This window comes from Triplophysa rosa, linkage group LG14 (genome assembly GCF_024868665.1).
Source record: "Triplophysa rosa linkage group LG14, Trosa_1v2, whole genome shotgun sequence".
NCBI classification, from domain to species: Eukaryota; Metazoa; Chordata; class Actinopteri; order Cypriniformes; family Nemacheilidae; genus Triplophysa; species Triplophysa rosa.
The window spans coordinates 20,705,322-20,720,635 of record NC_079903.1 but is presented as its reverse complement, the minus strand read 5'-3'; the positions used below and the strand labels follow the sequence as shown (position 1 = coordinate 20,720,635).

The following is a 15,314-nucleotide window of genomic DNA, read 5'->3' as shown; positions in this document are numbered from 1 at the left end:
TACTAATGTTAACTAATAGCACCCTTATTGTAAGGTGTTACCATTAAAGCTTATGCACAGCAACTAGTTTCGTGCACGACTGCCTGCCGTTCTCCCTTGAGGCGGGCGGATGAGAGAGTGTTATTTTCCATTTCTCAACACAGACTCGCTTATATTTAAACATGGACATAAAAGAGTAAGAAATTGAGTCAGCCAGGCTCAGACCAGGGCGGTGTCCCCGAGGCTGTTGTTAGGTTACGTATCTTGCCCAATGACACAGCAGTATTGCAGAACTGTGACCACACTCATTAGCAGAAGTCTCGGTAACCCTGAATCCCACCGAATGCTGCTTACGCAAGCCTGTTTTAGTTTGCTAATTAATCTAAAGGATTCGAAGATGCACTACAGTACATTATGCAAAAAGAACTGGTTTTGCATAATGTGCATTTCTAGTACTACAAGACCAACTTTCACTTATCCCAGGTTTATATGCAAAAATTGTAAAGCCTTTTTAGGTTGTTTCTTGACTATTTTGTCCCTTTCAAAACATTATTTTTTTGCTTGATAGGAGCGTAACAATACACACATCCCCCAGTTTGATATAGTAAACAATACAGAGATTACAATACGATAGTGTGACAATATTTTGAATTAACTAATAAATTAATTTATAATGAATATTTAATTATATTTGTCTCCACAATACACGTACAATATCTCAATACATCACCGTATATTGTTGTTATGCCACAAAACAGCCCAACTTGGCAACCAGTGGCGTGAGTTTGGAGCGGGACTGTCTTTTTGTGTGACCAATGGTTTTTGGAAACCTTTCTTTTTAACGGTTACTGTTGGCAATTCCTTTTAATTAGTCTATTGACACCAATATTTGCTCACCTTTGTCTTGTTTGCGGACACCGTTCACCTTGCAATAGTGTTTTCATTGAAGAAAAGTGTTAAAGGGACAGTTCACCCAAAAATGAAAATTCTGTCATCATTTGCTCACCCTCTCGTCATTTCGAACCTGTATGACTTTCTTCTGCAGACCACAAAAGAAGATATTTTGAAGAATGTTGATAACCGAACAGCGGTGGCACCCATTGACGTCTAATGCAAGTGAATGGCTGCCATCGCTGTTCGGTCCACATTTTTCTAAATATCTTCTTTTGTGTTCTGCGGAAGAAAGAAAGTCATACAGGTTTGAAATGACACGAGGGTGAGTAAATGATAACAGAATTTTCATTTTTTTGGGTGAACTATCACTTTAAGGATTGTGGTTCCTTGGGTGCGAGTTGTGATCTTATTATTGTAGCTTTTATAGGTCTGGATTGTGAATTAATTCTTCTGATTGAGAGGAACCGTTCACCAGAGCCAATGCATTCTGTTTGAGTGTTTTACTGAATGGGTTTTCCTTACCTTACAATCTACCAGGTGCTATTTCTTTATGTATCAAAAGCTTGTAGCAATTTGTCTGCTCCAATTCTACAATATAATTGGTCAATAATGGAATTAGTTTTACTCTCAGCTTCCTGTTAAGGCCGTGCTACTTGGCTGACACGTTGGGATTCGTTTTAAAATCGATTCTTTATCCAGACAAGTTTGCAGAAGTGTGGCCTTGTGGTATGGAAGGAAGGTAAACAAGTGGTTGTAGGTTCGACCATGTGTTCTGCATTGTGTCCCTGAGCCTGTTATCCCTGCATTCCTAAAATACCTTTAAAGGGATAGTTCACCCAAAATGAAAATTCTGTCAGCATTTTCTCACCCTCATGTCATGTCAACCTGTATGACTGTCTTTCTTCCGCAGAACGCAAAAGAAGATATTTTGAAGAAAGTTGGTAACCGAACAGCGGCGGCACCCGTTCACTTCTGTTGCATGAACAGAAAACCAATGAATGGGCGCCGTCCCATTCTTCAAAATATCTTCATTCGTGTTTTGCAGAAAAAATAAAGTCATACAGGCTTGAAATGATGAGGGCGAGTAAATGATGTCAGAATTTTCCTTTTTGGGGTAACCTATCACTTTAAATGACTTTGTCTGCACTAATATACACCAATGTTTCTCTCACAGTGAACAGACACAACCATCTGAAGGACTTCATGCTGGTCGTCTCTATCGTCATCGGGATGGGAGGCTGCTGGTTCGCGTACATCCAGAATCGACACTCTAAAGACCACATGAAGAAGATGATGAACGACCTGGATAGTCTCCAGAGGGCCGAGCAAAGCCTCCACGACCTGCAGCAGAAGTGAGAGCCTGTTCTGTTTTATTTGCTTCGTTTGATTTTCAACTCCATGCAAGAAGCTTGTGTTTGATAGAAATGAGTCCCCTAATTTGTTCGAAATACAAAATGCACTCGTGATTTGTAGTGTTAAAGCAACCAGAAGTCATTAGTTTTCAGTGAGATTGTTCTTGGCACTTCTGTTGTGTGATACCGTTGTGTGATACTGTTGGAGACCGTAGTTGACAAAACGGCCATTTGTCGATGTACTGGTTGAGCATCACGCATCATTTCCAGTCATTGCCAGAATAGAGTGCTTATGAACTTTGATATCAGGCAGATTGATACGGACACACTGTGTTTAGTTGACGTCATGCCTAAAGTAAACGGATACGCGTGAGAAAAGGCTGCGAGAATCTGTTTGAGGGAGAGATTATGCAAAAGATAATGAGGAAGAGAAAACCAAATCATTTCAACACTGCCCTTCCACTTCCTATAAATTTTAGATGATGAGACATCAGAAGTCACTTCCTATGTCAATTAAATTTATAAGAATCGAGGCTGATGCAGTAAGTTCTTGAATGTTAAATTCATTTCACCAGGCTTCATAAATGCGACAGGGATAAGATGCCCACCAGTTTATGTAAGTGTTGTTTCCTCTTTGTGGGACTTTTTTCCGTTACGTGTCTGGTCATATGTTTTGAAATGCGGACAATGCGGATATCTTTCGAATCCCTCTTAATTCCGACTGTCTTTCTCTAGCTTCCTGTCAAAGCCCTCGTACAGACACACAGTCTGTCACCTTTAAAAGACGGTTGTGGCTCCATTTGGCCCTTTAACATGTGAATGAAGTGAGAGATTGCGTTCAGAGGACGGGGCAATGAAAACTATTTACAGGGTGTGTGTGCGTTACAGTGGAGGACATCCCGTATTTTGTGTTCGAACACAACCACCGGGTCACATCTCTGGTGGCTGGTGGGTGAGAGGTTTGTGGTCTTCCGGTCGCCCCTGAGGGAGGCTATTAACCCCGGATATTTTGAATCATCTGCTTGAACTCGGGGACAAAAATAAAGTCTAAAAAACGCCAACATTGTGTCATGCATAAAAGCGGCTTCTCGTGGGACCTCGCTTCTTAAACGTAAATGTGTTTTGATGTTATAATTTGCATTTGCGTAGATGAAAAAAAATTCAACAGACTGTAGTGTTTTTATGTAGGCTTGTTTTTTTAAACGTATTGTGAAGGCTTATCAAGGCCACGGCAGTTGAGTCAGGCTTTCCAACAGTTTCCTGTGTAGGTGTGCTCATGCATTTCACACCAGACAAGCTCCTCAATCGCTGCCAAATTACCACACGAGCGATCGGTTCCCTGCCCGTTCTCTCTGAATCAGAAATAAGATGTAATGTCGCCTGCCCTTTCTATGCTGCAATGCTGCAATCGCTTTTGATTTAAATGGAATGTCCTGCACTATGTTTAAGAAAATGGTAGAGATGTTTTTAGCATGTTGCTATGTGGTTGCTAACGTGTTTTGGATAGGTGCATACAATACCGCCTATCCACAAAGGAGTAGCTCACCTTCAAAATGAAAAATTCTGTCATCATTTGCACGCCCTTCAAACCTGTATGACTTTCTTTCTTCTGCAGAACACAAAAGAAGATATTTTGAAAAACGTTGGCAACAGAACAGCACAGCCCCCCATTCACTTCTATTGTAGCCGATCCAAGTGAATGGGGAGCTGTTAACAACATTCTTCAAAATATCTTCTTTTGTGTTTTGGGAAGAAAGTCATACAGGTTTGAAATTTTCATTTTGAAGGTGAAAATTTCTGAATATTGCTTTGGTCTATAGGTCATTTTCCACCCATTTTCTCATATGTCAGACAAAATACCATAGAAAAAGTTATTTAAAAAGAAAATCACACACTTCTTAAACCGTGTAATGGTGTGTGACTGTTTACTAACTTGAGAATCTCAGTTCAAAGCTGCAAAACTTAAAAACAAAAATGAATTTTGTACTTTATACAATTATAAAAAAATCTGTGTTTGAAACTGTCCTTTCCTTCCCCTTGTTCACCAAGGTAAACGCATAATTATTTATAAATTAAGATGTTGATTTGACTGCATTTGTCTTTAACTCACGTAAGGACAAGTATGTACAGTAACTTGCACTTCTGTGTTACAAACAGAGATGGCGATAGAGAGGCAAAAGCAGTAGAAACTACCAAGTATTGTTCTCATCTCTGAAACAACTCAAATGACTCTCGTTTTTAAAGATTTCTCTCGTTCTCTTGTTTGACCCTCCAAGTCCATTTGTGAGCGAAAATTCCTGACGTATGCGTTAGTGAACCACAAGAGCACGTATATATGGAAGGAAGAATATCAAAGCAAAGGTTTAATTAATCATTGCTTAGTTTAGTCTTTTGTTGGTCCTTTTGTGTTTTGTTGTCTTTGTGCAGTAGTTGGTACTTTATCCAGCACAAAGGATTGTGTCATTTGAAAGGGACGAGTATAGTAAACAGAGAACAATAGTCCTTTGCAAAGATTGTGGATCTTTTTTATTTACAAAAAGGCTGAACTAAATCAATATTGAACAAAGAAAAGAAATGTAAATGGATTCATTGTGATTATGCTGTATTCATTTAGTTGGTGGCTAGCCTATTACAGTTCTTGTTAGGCCTTAATCTTAAGCAGAAATTGAAAAATTACTTTATTTGACTTGAGACGTTTATGCTTGCTTAAAGTCTGAGGTGCTGTTGCTTGTTTTGGTGGATGAGTGTTGTAGCATTTAGTCATCTTCAAAGCGTTCTGTCTGCCCTCTGCTGGCTAGGAAGAAAACTTCATAGGGAATACAACCGTATCTATTCATCTTGTTAAAAGATCATCAGTAGGATTCTGAACGAATTGCACATCATATGTAGACTTGTATCTGTATGAATTCAGATTTTTAAGCATCTTCAAAAGTAGCCATCTTTGGCTTTGAATTTGCAAAAATAATTCATGAATCTAAACGAATTCTGTTTAAAGCATCTAAAAAGAAGCCGTTCTTTGCATCAGATCTGCAACAATGTACTTAAGGTATCAACCAACTCATATCTTAGCATAAATCATTCTCCATGTAACTAATTTCAAACATTCAGACATGCCTTAAGGTTTTTCAAATCATTAAAAACAACTCTGTGAACCTTCACTTTTTTATGGTAGTTTTATGTATATATCATGCATGTGTTTTCAATTCACTGGTGTCAGATCTGTAATTCAGCTGCGGGGTAGGTTTAGTCATGTGGTATCTAGACCAGTGGTTCTCCAACTTTTTCTTTTTTGGCCCCCTTTTTGTACTGTGCATCGCTTTCCCGCCCCCCAAATAAAGTTTTATAATCTTAAACTTAGAATTTTAATTAAACCTAAAACACGATCAGTTATACAATCCTGGAACATCAATTATTTTGGTTGGTGGTCTTATTGTTCTGATGTTTGATTGCATAAAATTTAAGATAAATTTCCATATTTCATATAATGTCACAAAATCTGTAGCCCCCATGGATCCATCTTGGGTCCCCCATGGATCCATCTTGGCCCCAACCCCCCCCCACCCCCCGTGGGCCTCCGCCCCCAGTTTGAGAACCACTGATCTAGACCTTCATATTTTCTCAGTCTCTGAACTTTGTCATATGACATGCCTTGAGTATAGCTCACAGACTGACAAAGCCTCTTCCCTTAAAGGAAGCTTGATCTTGGGTTTTATATAGACACGACTGAGTAAATCAAGGGCCTCGGATCCTCTCACAGCCGCCAGGAAAATGTTAATCCCTATCGTGATTAAGGGAGCCTAGTGTCGCCTCTCCGTTGTCATTATGACATCAGCGTTTGTTATCTCCTCCCCTCCACCCAGGTTTGCTTTAGATGTCGTTTCCGGCTCCAATGTGGAATGCTTATCTGACCATGACCACACAGATACGCACTCAGACACATTATAAAATAAAACCAATCTTTGAGGATTACATAAATTCAAAAAATCTTAACACAGTCTGCGATACTATAAACACATTACACAAAGTTTGTCTACTTTTTCCAGTGCTGTATACCTGTATGTTTGTGTTTGTTGCCGATGTGCAGTTTCTTGGTTTATTTTGTGTCATTTCTCTGCTGTCGCTCTTCAGGCTGCAGATCGCTCAGGAAGAGCATCGCTCGGTGGAGGTGGAGAAGGTGAACCTGGAGCAGAAGCTCAGAGACGAGATCAATGCCGCCAAACAGGAGGCGCAGAGGCTGAAGGGGCTCCGGGAGGGAACCGAAAATGAGCTGAGCCGACAGAAGTATGCCGAGGAGGAACTTGAGCAGGTGAGACCACTTAGAAACGGAGAAAAAGAGACCCCATATTGTAGATCCCGTAGCTTCCAGTATGAAGACCATGTCAGATGTGGCCTTTAGGCTTTTAAAGATAGGTCGCATGTGACTGTGTGTGTATACTGTACATGGAATCCCTGGTAAGACTGTGAAAAAAAAAGAATGTGGCTGATTTATTTGATTAACGTTATTTGAAAGCTTAAAAACTCAGAATATCATGTACGAATGACATTTTACCAGCCTTGCTGGTTGTTTTTTCTCTTCATATAATGAACACTGGTGTGATCAGGCGTGCTTCACATGTCCTGAACATATACTGTAAAAAAGATAGACCTGGTGAAGCCGCTTCCTTTCATTGTAATGAATCGAGCGTAAAACGTCCGACGATGGGCGCTGACATGTTACGCAAAAACGTCAGTTTGGAGCCTGGGCCTGCGCAGAAGGAATCGTCAGTGGAGCCAGAGTCTGCGCAGAAGTGAGCACAAAGTGCAGCGCAGGATCAAGGTCCCGCCCATATTCCCTGATGACTCAATCGTAAACGAAGCCCTTTTTATAACATCTTATAACGAACTAAAACCAAACTTATTCAAAAACGAACACTTGGACATACATCAACGTGATAAAAACTGACTAAAATAACAGAAACATCTTTGGGGAAAAAAATATGAAGTGTAATTGGATTTTATAGTTTGGCTCCTGTTCTATTTGTTTACATGGAGAGGGCGGGATTTATTGCCTGTACTGCAACCAGCCACCAGGGGACGGTCAAAGAGCCGGTAGCTTCACTTTTCAGGACGTGTGAGGCACCCCTGGTCCTGAAAAGTGAATTTGATTGCCCCTGGTGGCTGGCTACAGTGTATGTCATTAACCCCGCCCTCTCCACGTAAACGAACAGAAATCACGGCAAACTAAAAAAATCCATCTGCACTTAAATATACTATAATATAAGTGTTCGTTTTTCTAATAAGTTTGGTTTTAGTTTGTCAGCGCCCATATCTCGGACATTATAGTTTCATTTTTCTACAGTGGAAGTGAATGGGAACATGTCGGCCATCATTTTTACGGTGTATGGATGTGATACAAAAAAGAATACAGCAGAAAGGATGACATTTTGTAAGAACATTGCCAAAGTACAGTGTGTGTGGATGTTAGAGATGACGCACTGCACTGTCAATATTGAAACTGTTTCTGAGTCAATACCTCCATCTAGTTTGTTCGTGATAAATGGTGACGTTTCCTCTGTGATGCGGGTTTTGCATGTCAGTTCGAATGAGAGGCTCAGAATTGTTCCCTCATTTTTGCTCAGCATCTAAGCCACAATTGACATTTTTTGAGGTAACGCTGTTTAGGATTTTTTCTTTAGAAAATGTCAGTGCTTGATTGCCCGCCCTTGCAAAACTTGTTGCCGTGATGCTAGGGTGTTACGAATGGTTCCCAGGGCATTTCTCTGCTGTATCTTTATTAAAGTCCCCGTGAAACGGAAGTTGCGATCGTTTTTACTTCCGTATTTTGACTCATTTCCGAGTGAAATGGAATTTATAATGAGAAAAATAGTGGCCGTGGCTTTCGTCTTTCTCTGCGATTTGATTGGATGTATGAAAACAGCCGTTGCATTTTGAAAAGGAACTGGCAGCAGACTGACAGTTGAAGTGGAGGAGTTAACGTATGGCCTGCCCAAACCGTCTAACATACATAAATTAAGATGGAGAGTCATTACAGGAAGGAAGTGCATTTTCAGATTTTAAAGAGTACATAACTAGGGATTTTTAGGTCCTACTTTGGTTTATGGAGTGTCCAACAACAACTTTACAGTATGCACATAGAATGTGTAAAAACACTATTATTTTGTAATAATAGCTAGTTACTTTTACCATACTTCTTGACTGACTCTCAAATGATTCGTTCCGCGATTCATATGTCTAATCCCCTCCTTTCCGCTATGTGATTGGTCAGATGGTCTAGTCTGCTGTGATTGGTCTACCGCGAATGAGGCTCACGAGCTACAGTGTTTGGGGGAGAAGAGTGAAGTTTTTGCGGGTAGTCCTTGCAAAACGTAGGCGGGGACTATATGTAGTGACGTAAATCTGCGGAGGTTTGCGAATCGGACTAGTGACGACTCCCTTTTTTCCAAGCCATAACTTTATTCATTCACCTTCGGATTTACAACTGCTTACAGACTGCTTTCTTTCAAACACGGCAACATTACACACTGCATGAAATGTAATTTTCATGATCTCATGTTATGTACTCTTTAACTAAAGATTATGAGGGCACACAAATTTAAAAAAAGAGAATGACCCACATTGATAAACTATTTACAATAAACGCTGCAATATTTCGTGAAAAAATAGGCATTGTAATTTTTTATTTCACTGGGACTTTAATACTATAAACCGTTTCCAAACCAGATCAGAGAATTGTAACTGGTATCCTCCTGCGGTGGTATTTGGTTTCAGTTTGTTTCATCAAGTGGCATCTCCAGCATCAGACATAGACGTGAATTAGATTTGTTTTTACATGGGCCGCCCCAAGTTGGCCTATTAAATCCTTATCGCTTAATGGGTTTTCTGGGTCAGGGGGAGGTATAAATTCCCTGTGCGTATGATGCTCATTAGCGTCCGTCCGTACACAGAGTTTGTTGGCTCTCTGACCCCTCGCCACATTCCCTCAGGCCCTCTCCACCCTCCTTGTGCTTTATTGGATGAGGTCTGTTTATTTACCGTTATAATGAAAGATATGATTAATTGTGTTTATCGTAGTTAGGTGGAATTGGGCTGTTAGGTTTATTTGTGGCAGAATAATTTGCGTATTGTTGCAACCAAATGTTTTCAGGCTGTGTAATTGATCCTGTTTTTTCTCATTAGCTTGTGAAAATGAGTCATAGAAATGAGCTAATTGTCGTAATTGCGTATGTAAATCAGGGCTAAAAACAAGAGGTTTGAAGGTTAAGGACTGTACTGCAATGTTTTATTTCAGGCTCAGTGGTCTGTTTGGCTCATTGTACTGTAATTTTCTAGCTTTTTAAGATCCTCTAGTGTCGTGTGGGCAGTATTCCATGACGGTCGTGTTTTTTATTTTTGTATGTATTATTGAGTATGGTTTTGTTTTTCTAATTATTTTCCATGGTCCATGGAAGATAACTGTGATTATTGATATTGTGTTAAGATACATAAGCCTCCCTACACTCGTATTTTGAGTGTTTCGTTTTAATATTTGGCCAAAAGCAGTGAAAACACAAAATAAATAGATGTATTTGACTTAAACCATTATTTTTAAATTTCCGAGATGTCATAATAATAGCGTTACCGTGAACTATTTAGCCACAAAATCGTGAAAATCAGATATCGTGACAGCTCTGATTCCTAGTAGTGAACATGGTTGAATGTCACATTTGAAGCTACATTTGATTTCATTTTATTCCACAGAGTCGTCACCATCAACATTAATCTGCTTTTGCCCATGTTAGATTTCCTATTTAAGATCCTTCTTACTTGCATCCTAATGTTTCTGAGTGACTGATCCCAGCATTTGTTTATGATGAAACTTGACTAAGTTTTGATGCTCTATTTTGTGTGTGGCACCCCCTGCAGGTGCGTATGGCTCTGAAGAAAGCCGAAAAGGAGCTGGAGTCTCGTAGCAGTTGGTCTCCTCCAGATTCTCTGCAGAAGTGGTTGCAGCTCACTCACGAGGTGGAGGTGCAGTATTACAACATCAAGAAACAGAACGCAGAGAGACAGCTGCAGGTGGCCAAAGAGGGGGTGAGCAACATCTGATGGAGTCATTGGCCAAAAGCATAAAGCAATTTTGTTGTACCAGACACTAGATTTTTATCACTAATTTTATAAAAAATATTTTCAAGATTATATCAGTGATGCAAGATTGAAAGTAATATAATTATGTATATATATATATATATATTATAATTATTAAATGAATAAATTAAAAAAAAATTAAATAAATAAGTAAATAAAAAGTTTAATTTATTTTTAATATTACATTTTTTTCAAATTTTATTCTTCGTTTTTTTAGGCAGAAAAGATCAAGAAGAAAAGAAACACTTTGTTCGGGACGTTTCATGTGGCACACAGCTCTTCACTGGATGATGTCGATCACAAAATACTGGCAGCTAAGTGAGTCCGCAGCGCAGACATTGAAAACGACCTCTAAGCAAACTCGTAAACTGCTTTTGATAGTGCAGCGGAATGAAGAAACACTTTTTGAAGTTTTTGACCAAATTGGTGTTGCGGTTTAAGCAGTGTTTCCCATTCATTAATTAGACTACGCCGCCATAGTCTAATTTGTGCCGCCATAGTTTCAAAACGAACCAAAAAAAAAATGTTTTGGCTACTTCTCATAACAACATATCATTGTGTTGTCTGTTTCCCATATTGATTTATTCGTCGCGGCCACACTATCCAACACTGGCTGCCATGAATAATTTTTCATGATTCCTATTTACATTTTCATTTTACTATTTAAAACAGCTTAATTCATTGTAGAGTTGCGAGCGCTCAGCGCCTCGACAGCGCCTCTCTCTCACATGACAGTGAACGAATTAAAACGTGGCGGTGTTCTCAATATGCGTTCCTTCGTATACTTGCCTTTCCGCCTAAACGTCAACTGTCACAGATGTTATTGACAGAGAAGCTGATCGAGTTTATATGACTTAACGAATGACTTATGACACCCTTTCTCTATGTGCTCGGTGTGAGTCTGTGTGCGAGCTCTCAGTACGGATGTTCTGTACTATGGTTCTGTAGTTGTAACTGTGGGAATCACTGGGTTAAAGATCTGGGTTGGTCCAGCTAAAATGATTTCACCTATCCCATATTTTTTCTCCACCTCTAGGCAGGCACTGGGTGAGGTCACTGCAGCCCTGAGAGAGAGACTCCATCGCTGGCAGCAGATCGAGATGCTGACGGGCTTCTCGCTGGTCCATAACCCAGGCTTACCCTCTCTGGCCTCGGCCCTCAACCTGGACCCAAGCTTCATGGGCGGCCGCGGGACACCCCAGCACTTCATGTCTGACGACATGGATGACATGGATGAGGACATAGTGGCACCAGGAACCCTGCAATGTAAGGGCTCGCCAGACAGCGAGGGGCCTAAAGCCCCGCCCGCCAAGGGCAAGCACAGACATGCAAAAGGGGTCTTGGCCAAAACCAAAAACCCCTCGCTTTGACCCGTTGTTTCATCTTCCATAACCAAAGCTTTCTGTATGGGAATGCAGTGCACTCTTGTTTACCTTTTACCATCTACAGGTCTGTATTACATCAAGGAGAAGTTTGGGATATTTACTATGCATTGCTATCACATGTTCATATTTTGAAATGGCATTTCAAAATATATGCATAATAGCACTTTTTGTACAGATCTGTTTTATTGTATTTAATCTTATGAAAAGGCTACACTCTGGGTTTGAAATGGAGCTGATTTTTGTAATTCATCAAATGAATTTGTGATGTTATGTTTAAAGAACCCATAAAAAGTCTTGCCAAATGCAAAGCATGAAATAAAAGTGGTGTTTATTGGGTAATGTGTATTTAAAGGTCCAATGTGTAATTTTTGGAGGATCTACTAACAGTAATGCAATGTCTTCATAGGTGTATAAAGACCTTATATAATGAAGCGTTATGTTTTTATTACCTTATAATGAGCTATTTCTGCTCGTTTCGTTAATACGTTATCTCCTTCGGCAAATAAGTGAAAACGTGACAACATCTTCGTTCTGTGTCAGCCACCGTAGTGCTTCAAAAGGAAGTGAGCCGTTGGTTGCAATTCACAAACTCACCGCTAGATGCCGCTAAATTTCATACACTGGACCTTTAAGTTTGATATTTGTATTGCTTGTATTTGCTCTTGCAAAAAAATACTTTCACAGAACCTATTTAGAATAGTTGCCTTAGGATGAACTGTTTTTCTGAGGATGAACCTTTTGGAGAATAGAAGCGTTGTTTTAACATGTCCGTATGTAGACATCTGTGTAGTCCTAGTTTTAACTTATTAACAGTCGCACCCTGCCCTTGCCCCTTACCCCTCCAGATGCAACCTGGCTAATGGGCCGCCGAGCGAGCGATCTGTGGTCTTTGAATTCCGACTGCCAAACGTTTTGGAAGTATTCTGGTGGGCTACACTACCATGCCCTCTTCCCAAGTCCTCTTGTCTTCTTAAACCACTGTCTGTTAAAGCAATATGCTGCCCATAAACCCTACCACAAGGGGGCACTAGACAGAAAACACCTTTCAATCTTTAATATTCAGACTGCATGAAATCTTATGTATTGCATAGCTCAGTAGTTTTTTTTGGGATCTTAGCAACTTTTAAAGAAATATGCACTATTTGATCTGTTAAAGTGACAGCTCAATCACCTGAAAAGCCGTTGAGTTATACACACCTGTACCTTTTATCTTTCCGAGCACCTAAGTGTCACCCTTCTTCTTCACTGTATCCTCTCCAGCCTGCCACCCGTCACCCAGCACGTTATGTCTTATTACATGCTTTATATTACTGCTCCGCTTGACCTTATTGTTTTGTGCCCCCACAGCTCCCAGTATGATGTCACTCCGTCAACGGCACATCGACCCGCTGCTGGCCCTGGGCTCTCAGAGGTTGGTAGAGAGTTGTCACGGGCCGGAAGGGGAGGGTAGCTCATACAGATCTAGGGCAGCGCTGCGGCAGACACTCAGCCATTCGTTCGGGCAGTTCGACGCTCTGGGACTGCCTCCGCTTTCTTCTGCTGTGTCTCATCCCGCCATCTACTCCGCCTTGTCATCGCACGCTCCCCATTCCTCCGTCCACGCTGCCGCCCCTCATTCATCCCACTATCAGTCCACACATTTCCAGCCCATGGACACCATCCCAGACCTCCCGTACGAGACCAGCCCTCAGCACCCCCGCCGTTCCGGCAGCTACGGGTATCGCTTGGCACGCGTTTGGGACTGGGTCCAAAAACACTTAACACTTTTATCTCAAACGCTTCACACTTTTGAGAGTTATTACTTGCTGGGTTTGCTCTTTGTTGCTGTGATTGGCTGTACTTACTTGTAATAATGACACTATGGGTTGGCTGTGGACTTTCCTGTTGCACTGTGCCATGATGTTTCTTTGCATCTTTTGCACTTTTGAACCATTTTTAATACTTGCATTCTTGCTGTGGTAGTTTTGGTTTTATCTGTTCACCGTTATTTAAAGGGATAGCTCACCCATTTTTTTTATCATTTACTCGCCCTCATGTCATTTCAAAACTGGCTTTTTTTATTCTGCAGAACACAAAAGACCAAACAACCTTAACCCGTATTGACTTCCATTGTATGGAACCACTGAGACATTTCTCAAAATATCTTCTTTTGTGTTCTACAGGAGAAAGAGTCATAGATAGTTTTGGACTGTTTTTTTATCTTCTCAATGCTAATTTCACCATTTCTTTCATAGGGACCTCAACCGCTCCGACTCCGATTCCTCCCTCTGTATATCCCAGACCGGCGAGCAACTACGTCTATCCTACAGTTACAAATCCTTCCCCGTGAAGCCCACCTCCCTCCTGCACGGCCCCCACTCGCGGTCTGAGGAAGGCGCCCACTCTCAAACGCCCAACGGAGGCAACCGCGTCCAAGACGGAGGCGCCTCTCCCGACGGAGTCCCTGATAGTCCCATATTAATGAAGAAGATATCCAGCTTTGAGAAATCCGCCAGCATGAGCGAGATCCAAGGCTCGCAGATGGCGATGTCCATGTCGGAATCCTCACGCTCCCTGAGCCCGAACTCCACCGAACCCGACACGCCGCCCCCCACCGGACAGACTGGCGGGAAGCCAGGAAGTCGCATCCCTCAGATTTCCTCAAAAAAGAGCCCCCTAGAGGAGGACAATGGTTCTACAGGTGAAGACACTGATTCCGGCCGCAAGAAACATTTGCACACCTTCAAGATCTTCAAAAAACAGAAGAAATAAGGACAGAACTGGACAACTGTATCGTTTTCCCCGTTTCTTTTCGTTTTATTGTTACTATGAATCAATATACAAAATCCTTTACGAGGTCTTCGTAGAAACATGTTTATCAGAGGAACTTTAGGATAAATAGCACGATCTGTTTGGGTGGGAACAGGTTGGACTGTTTTTTCGATAGGGCTTGCATTGCATTATTTATTCAGCAGGAGTCAGTGCCAGACTTTCCAAAGGATTCTTCCTTCCGATAGACGTTTCTTTCCTTGTGAAATCTGTATCAGTTTGCATGTCTTCACCTTTGTTTGTTTGAACTTTGAATGCTCCTAGATGTTTGCTTGGTTCTTGTTCCCCTTTGCTTAAACTCAATAACCTGGTTCTTTTGTTTCTATCAGCACATTCTCTCCTTTGAGGTTAAAACAAATCGTCTGAAAGTTTTATGGTACTCCTCGGTCAGTGTTAGTCAATGGTGAGAACTGTAAAAGGGCTGAACTGTCGGTGTGAAACCCCCTTAAATATGTTGCACTATTTTTGAATGATGATTAATTGGAAATTGAGAACATGCTGGAACACGTGCTAAAACGTTTACACAAATGGAGCCACTGAACGTATCTCCACGGCTTCAGGGATTTCTGGGATGTGACGGAAAATAAGCGATTTGAAATTTTTAGATCATTCCAAATCATTTTGAAAATGCAAAGGTGGTTTGTGAATATGCACATGAATGTGATTGTTTCACTTTTTCTTTCATTAAAAACCTTGCAGTGATTTCTCATGAAATTAAAAAGTCTCGATGTAAAAACAAGAAGAGCTAAAATAACTAAATGCTTCAACCTTG

The 15,314-nt window shown here is 40.8% G+C and overlaps 1 protein-coding gene across 2 annotated transcripts in view; it reads left to right on the top strand.

Moving 5' to 3' along the window:
* The window catches only part of stim1a (stromal interaction molecule 1a), a 39,077-nt gene extending 23,833 nt beyond the window's left edge, over nucleotides 1-15,244 (top strand). Inside the window, exons 7-13 of one of the 2 annotated variants that reach the window (XM_057350697.1) lie at nucleotides 2,048-2,225; nucleotides 6,354-6,531; nucleotides 10,128-10,295; nucleotides 10,567-10,667; nucleotides 11,386-11,615; nucleotides 13,082-13,145; nucleotides 13,969-15,244. In XM_057350697.1, the coding sequence (XP_057206680.1) occupies nucleotides 2,048-2,225; nucleotides 6,354-6,531; nucleotides 10,128-10,295; nucleotides 10,567-10,667; nucleotides 11,386-11,615; nucleotides 13,082-13,145; nucleotides 13,969-14,485 (1,436 nt within the window). In that variant the 3' untranslated portion in view covers nucleotides 14,486-15,244. Of the gene's footprint in view, nucleotides 1-2,047; nucleotides 2,226-6,353; nucleotides 6,532-10,127; nucleotides 10,296-10,566; nucleotides 10,668-11,385; nucleotides 11,616-13,081; nucleotides 13,452-13,968 lie in introns of both variants that reach the window. The other variant, XM_057350696.1, reaches the window with a different exon arrangement.
* Nucleotides 15,245-15,314: the final 70 nt, after the last annotated feature.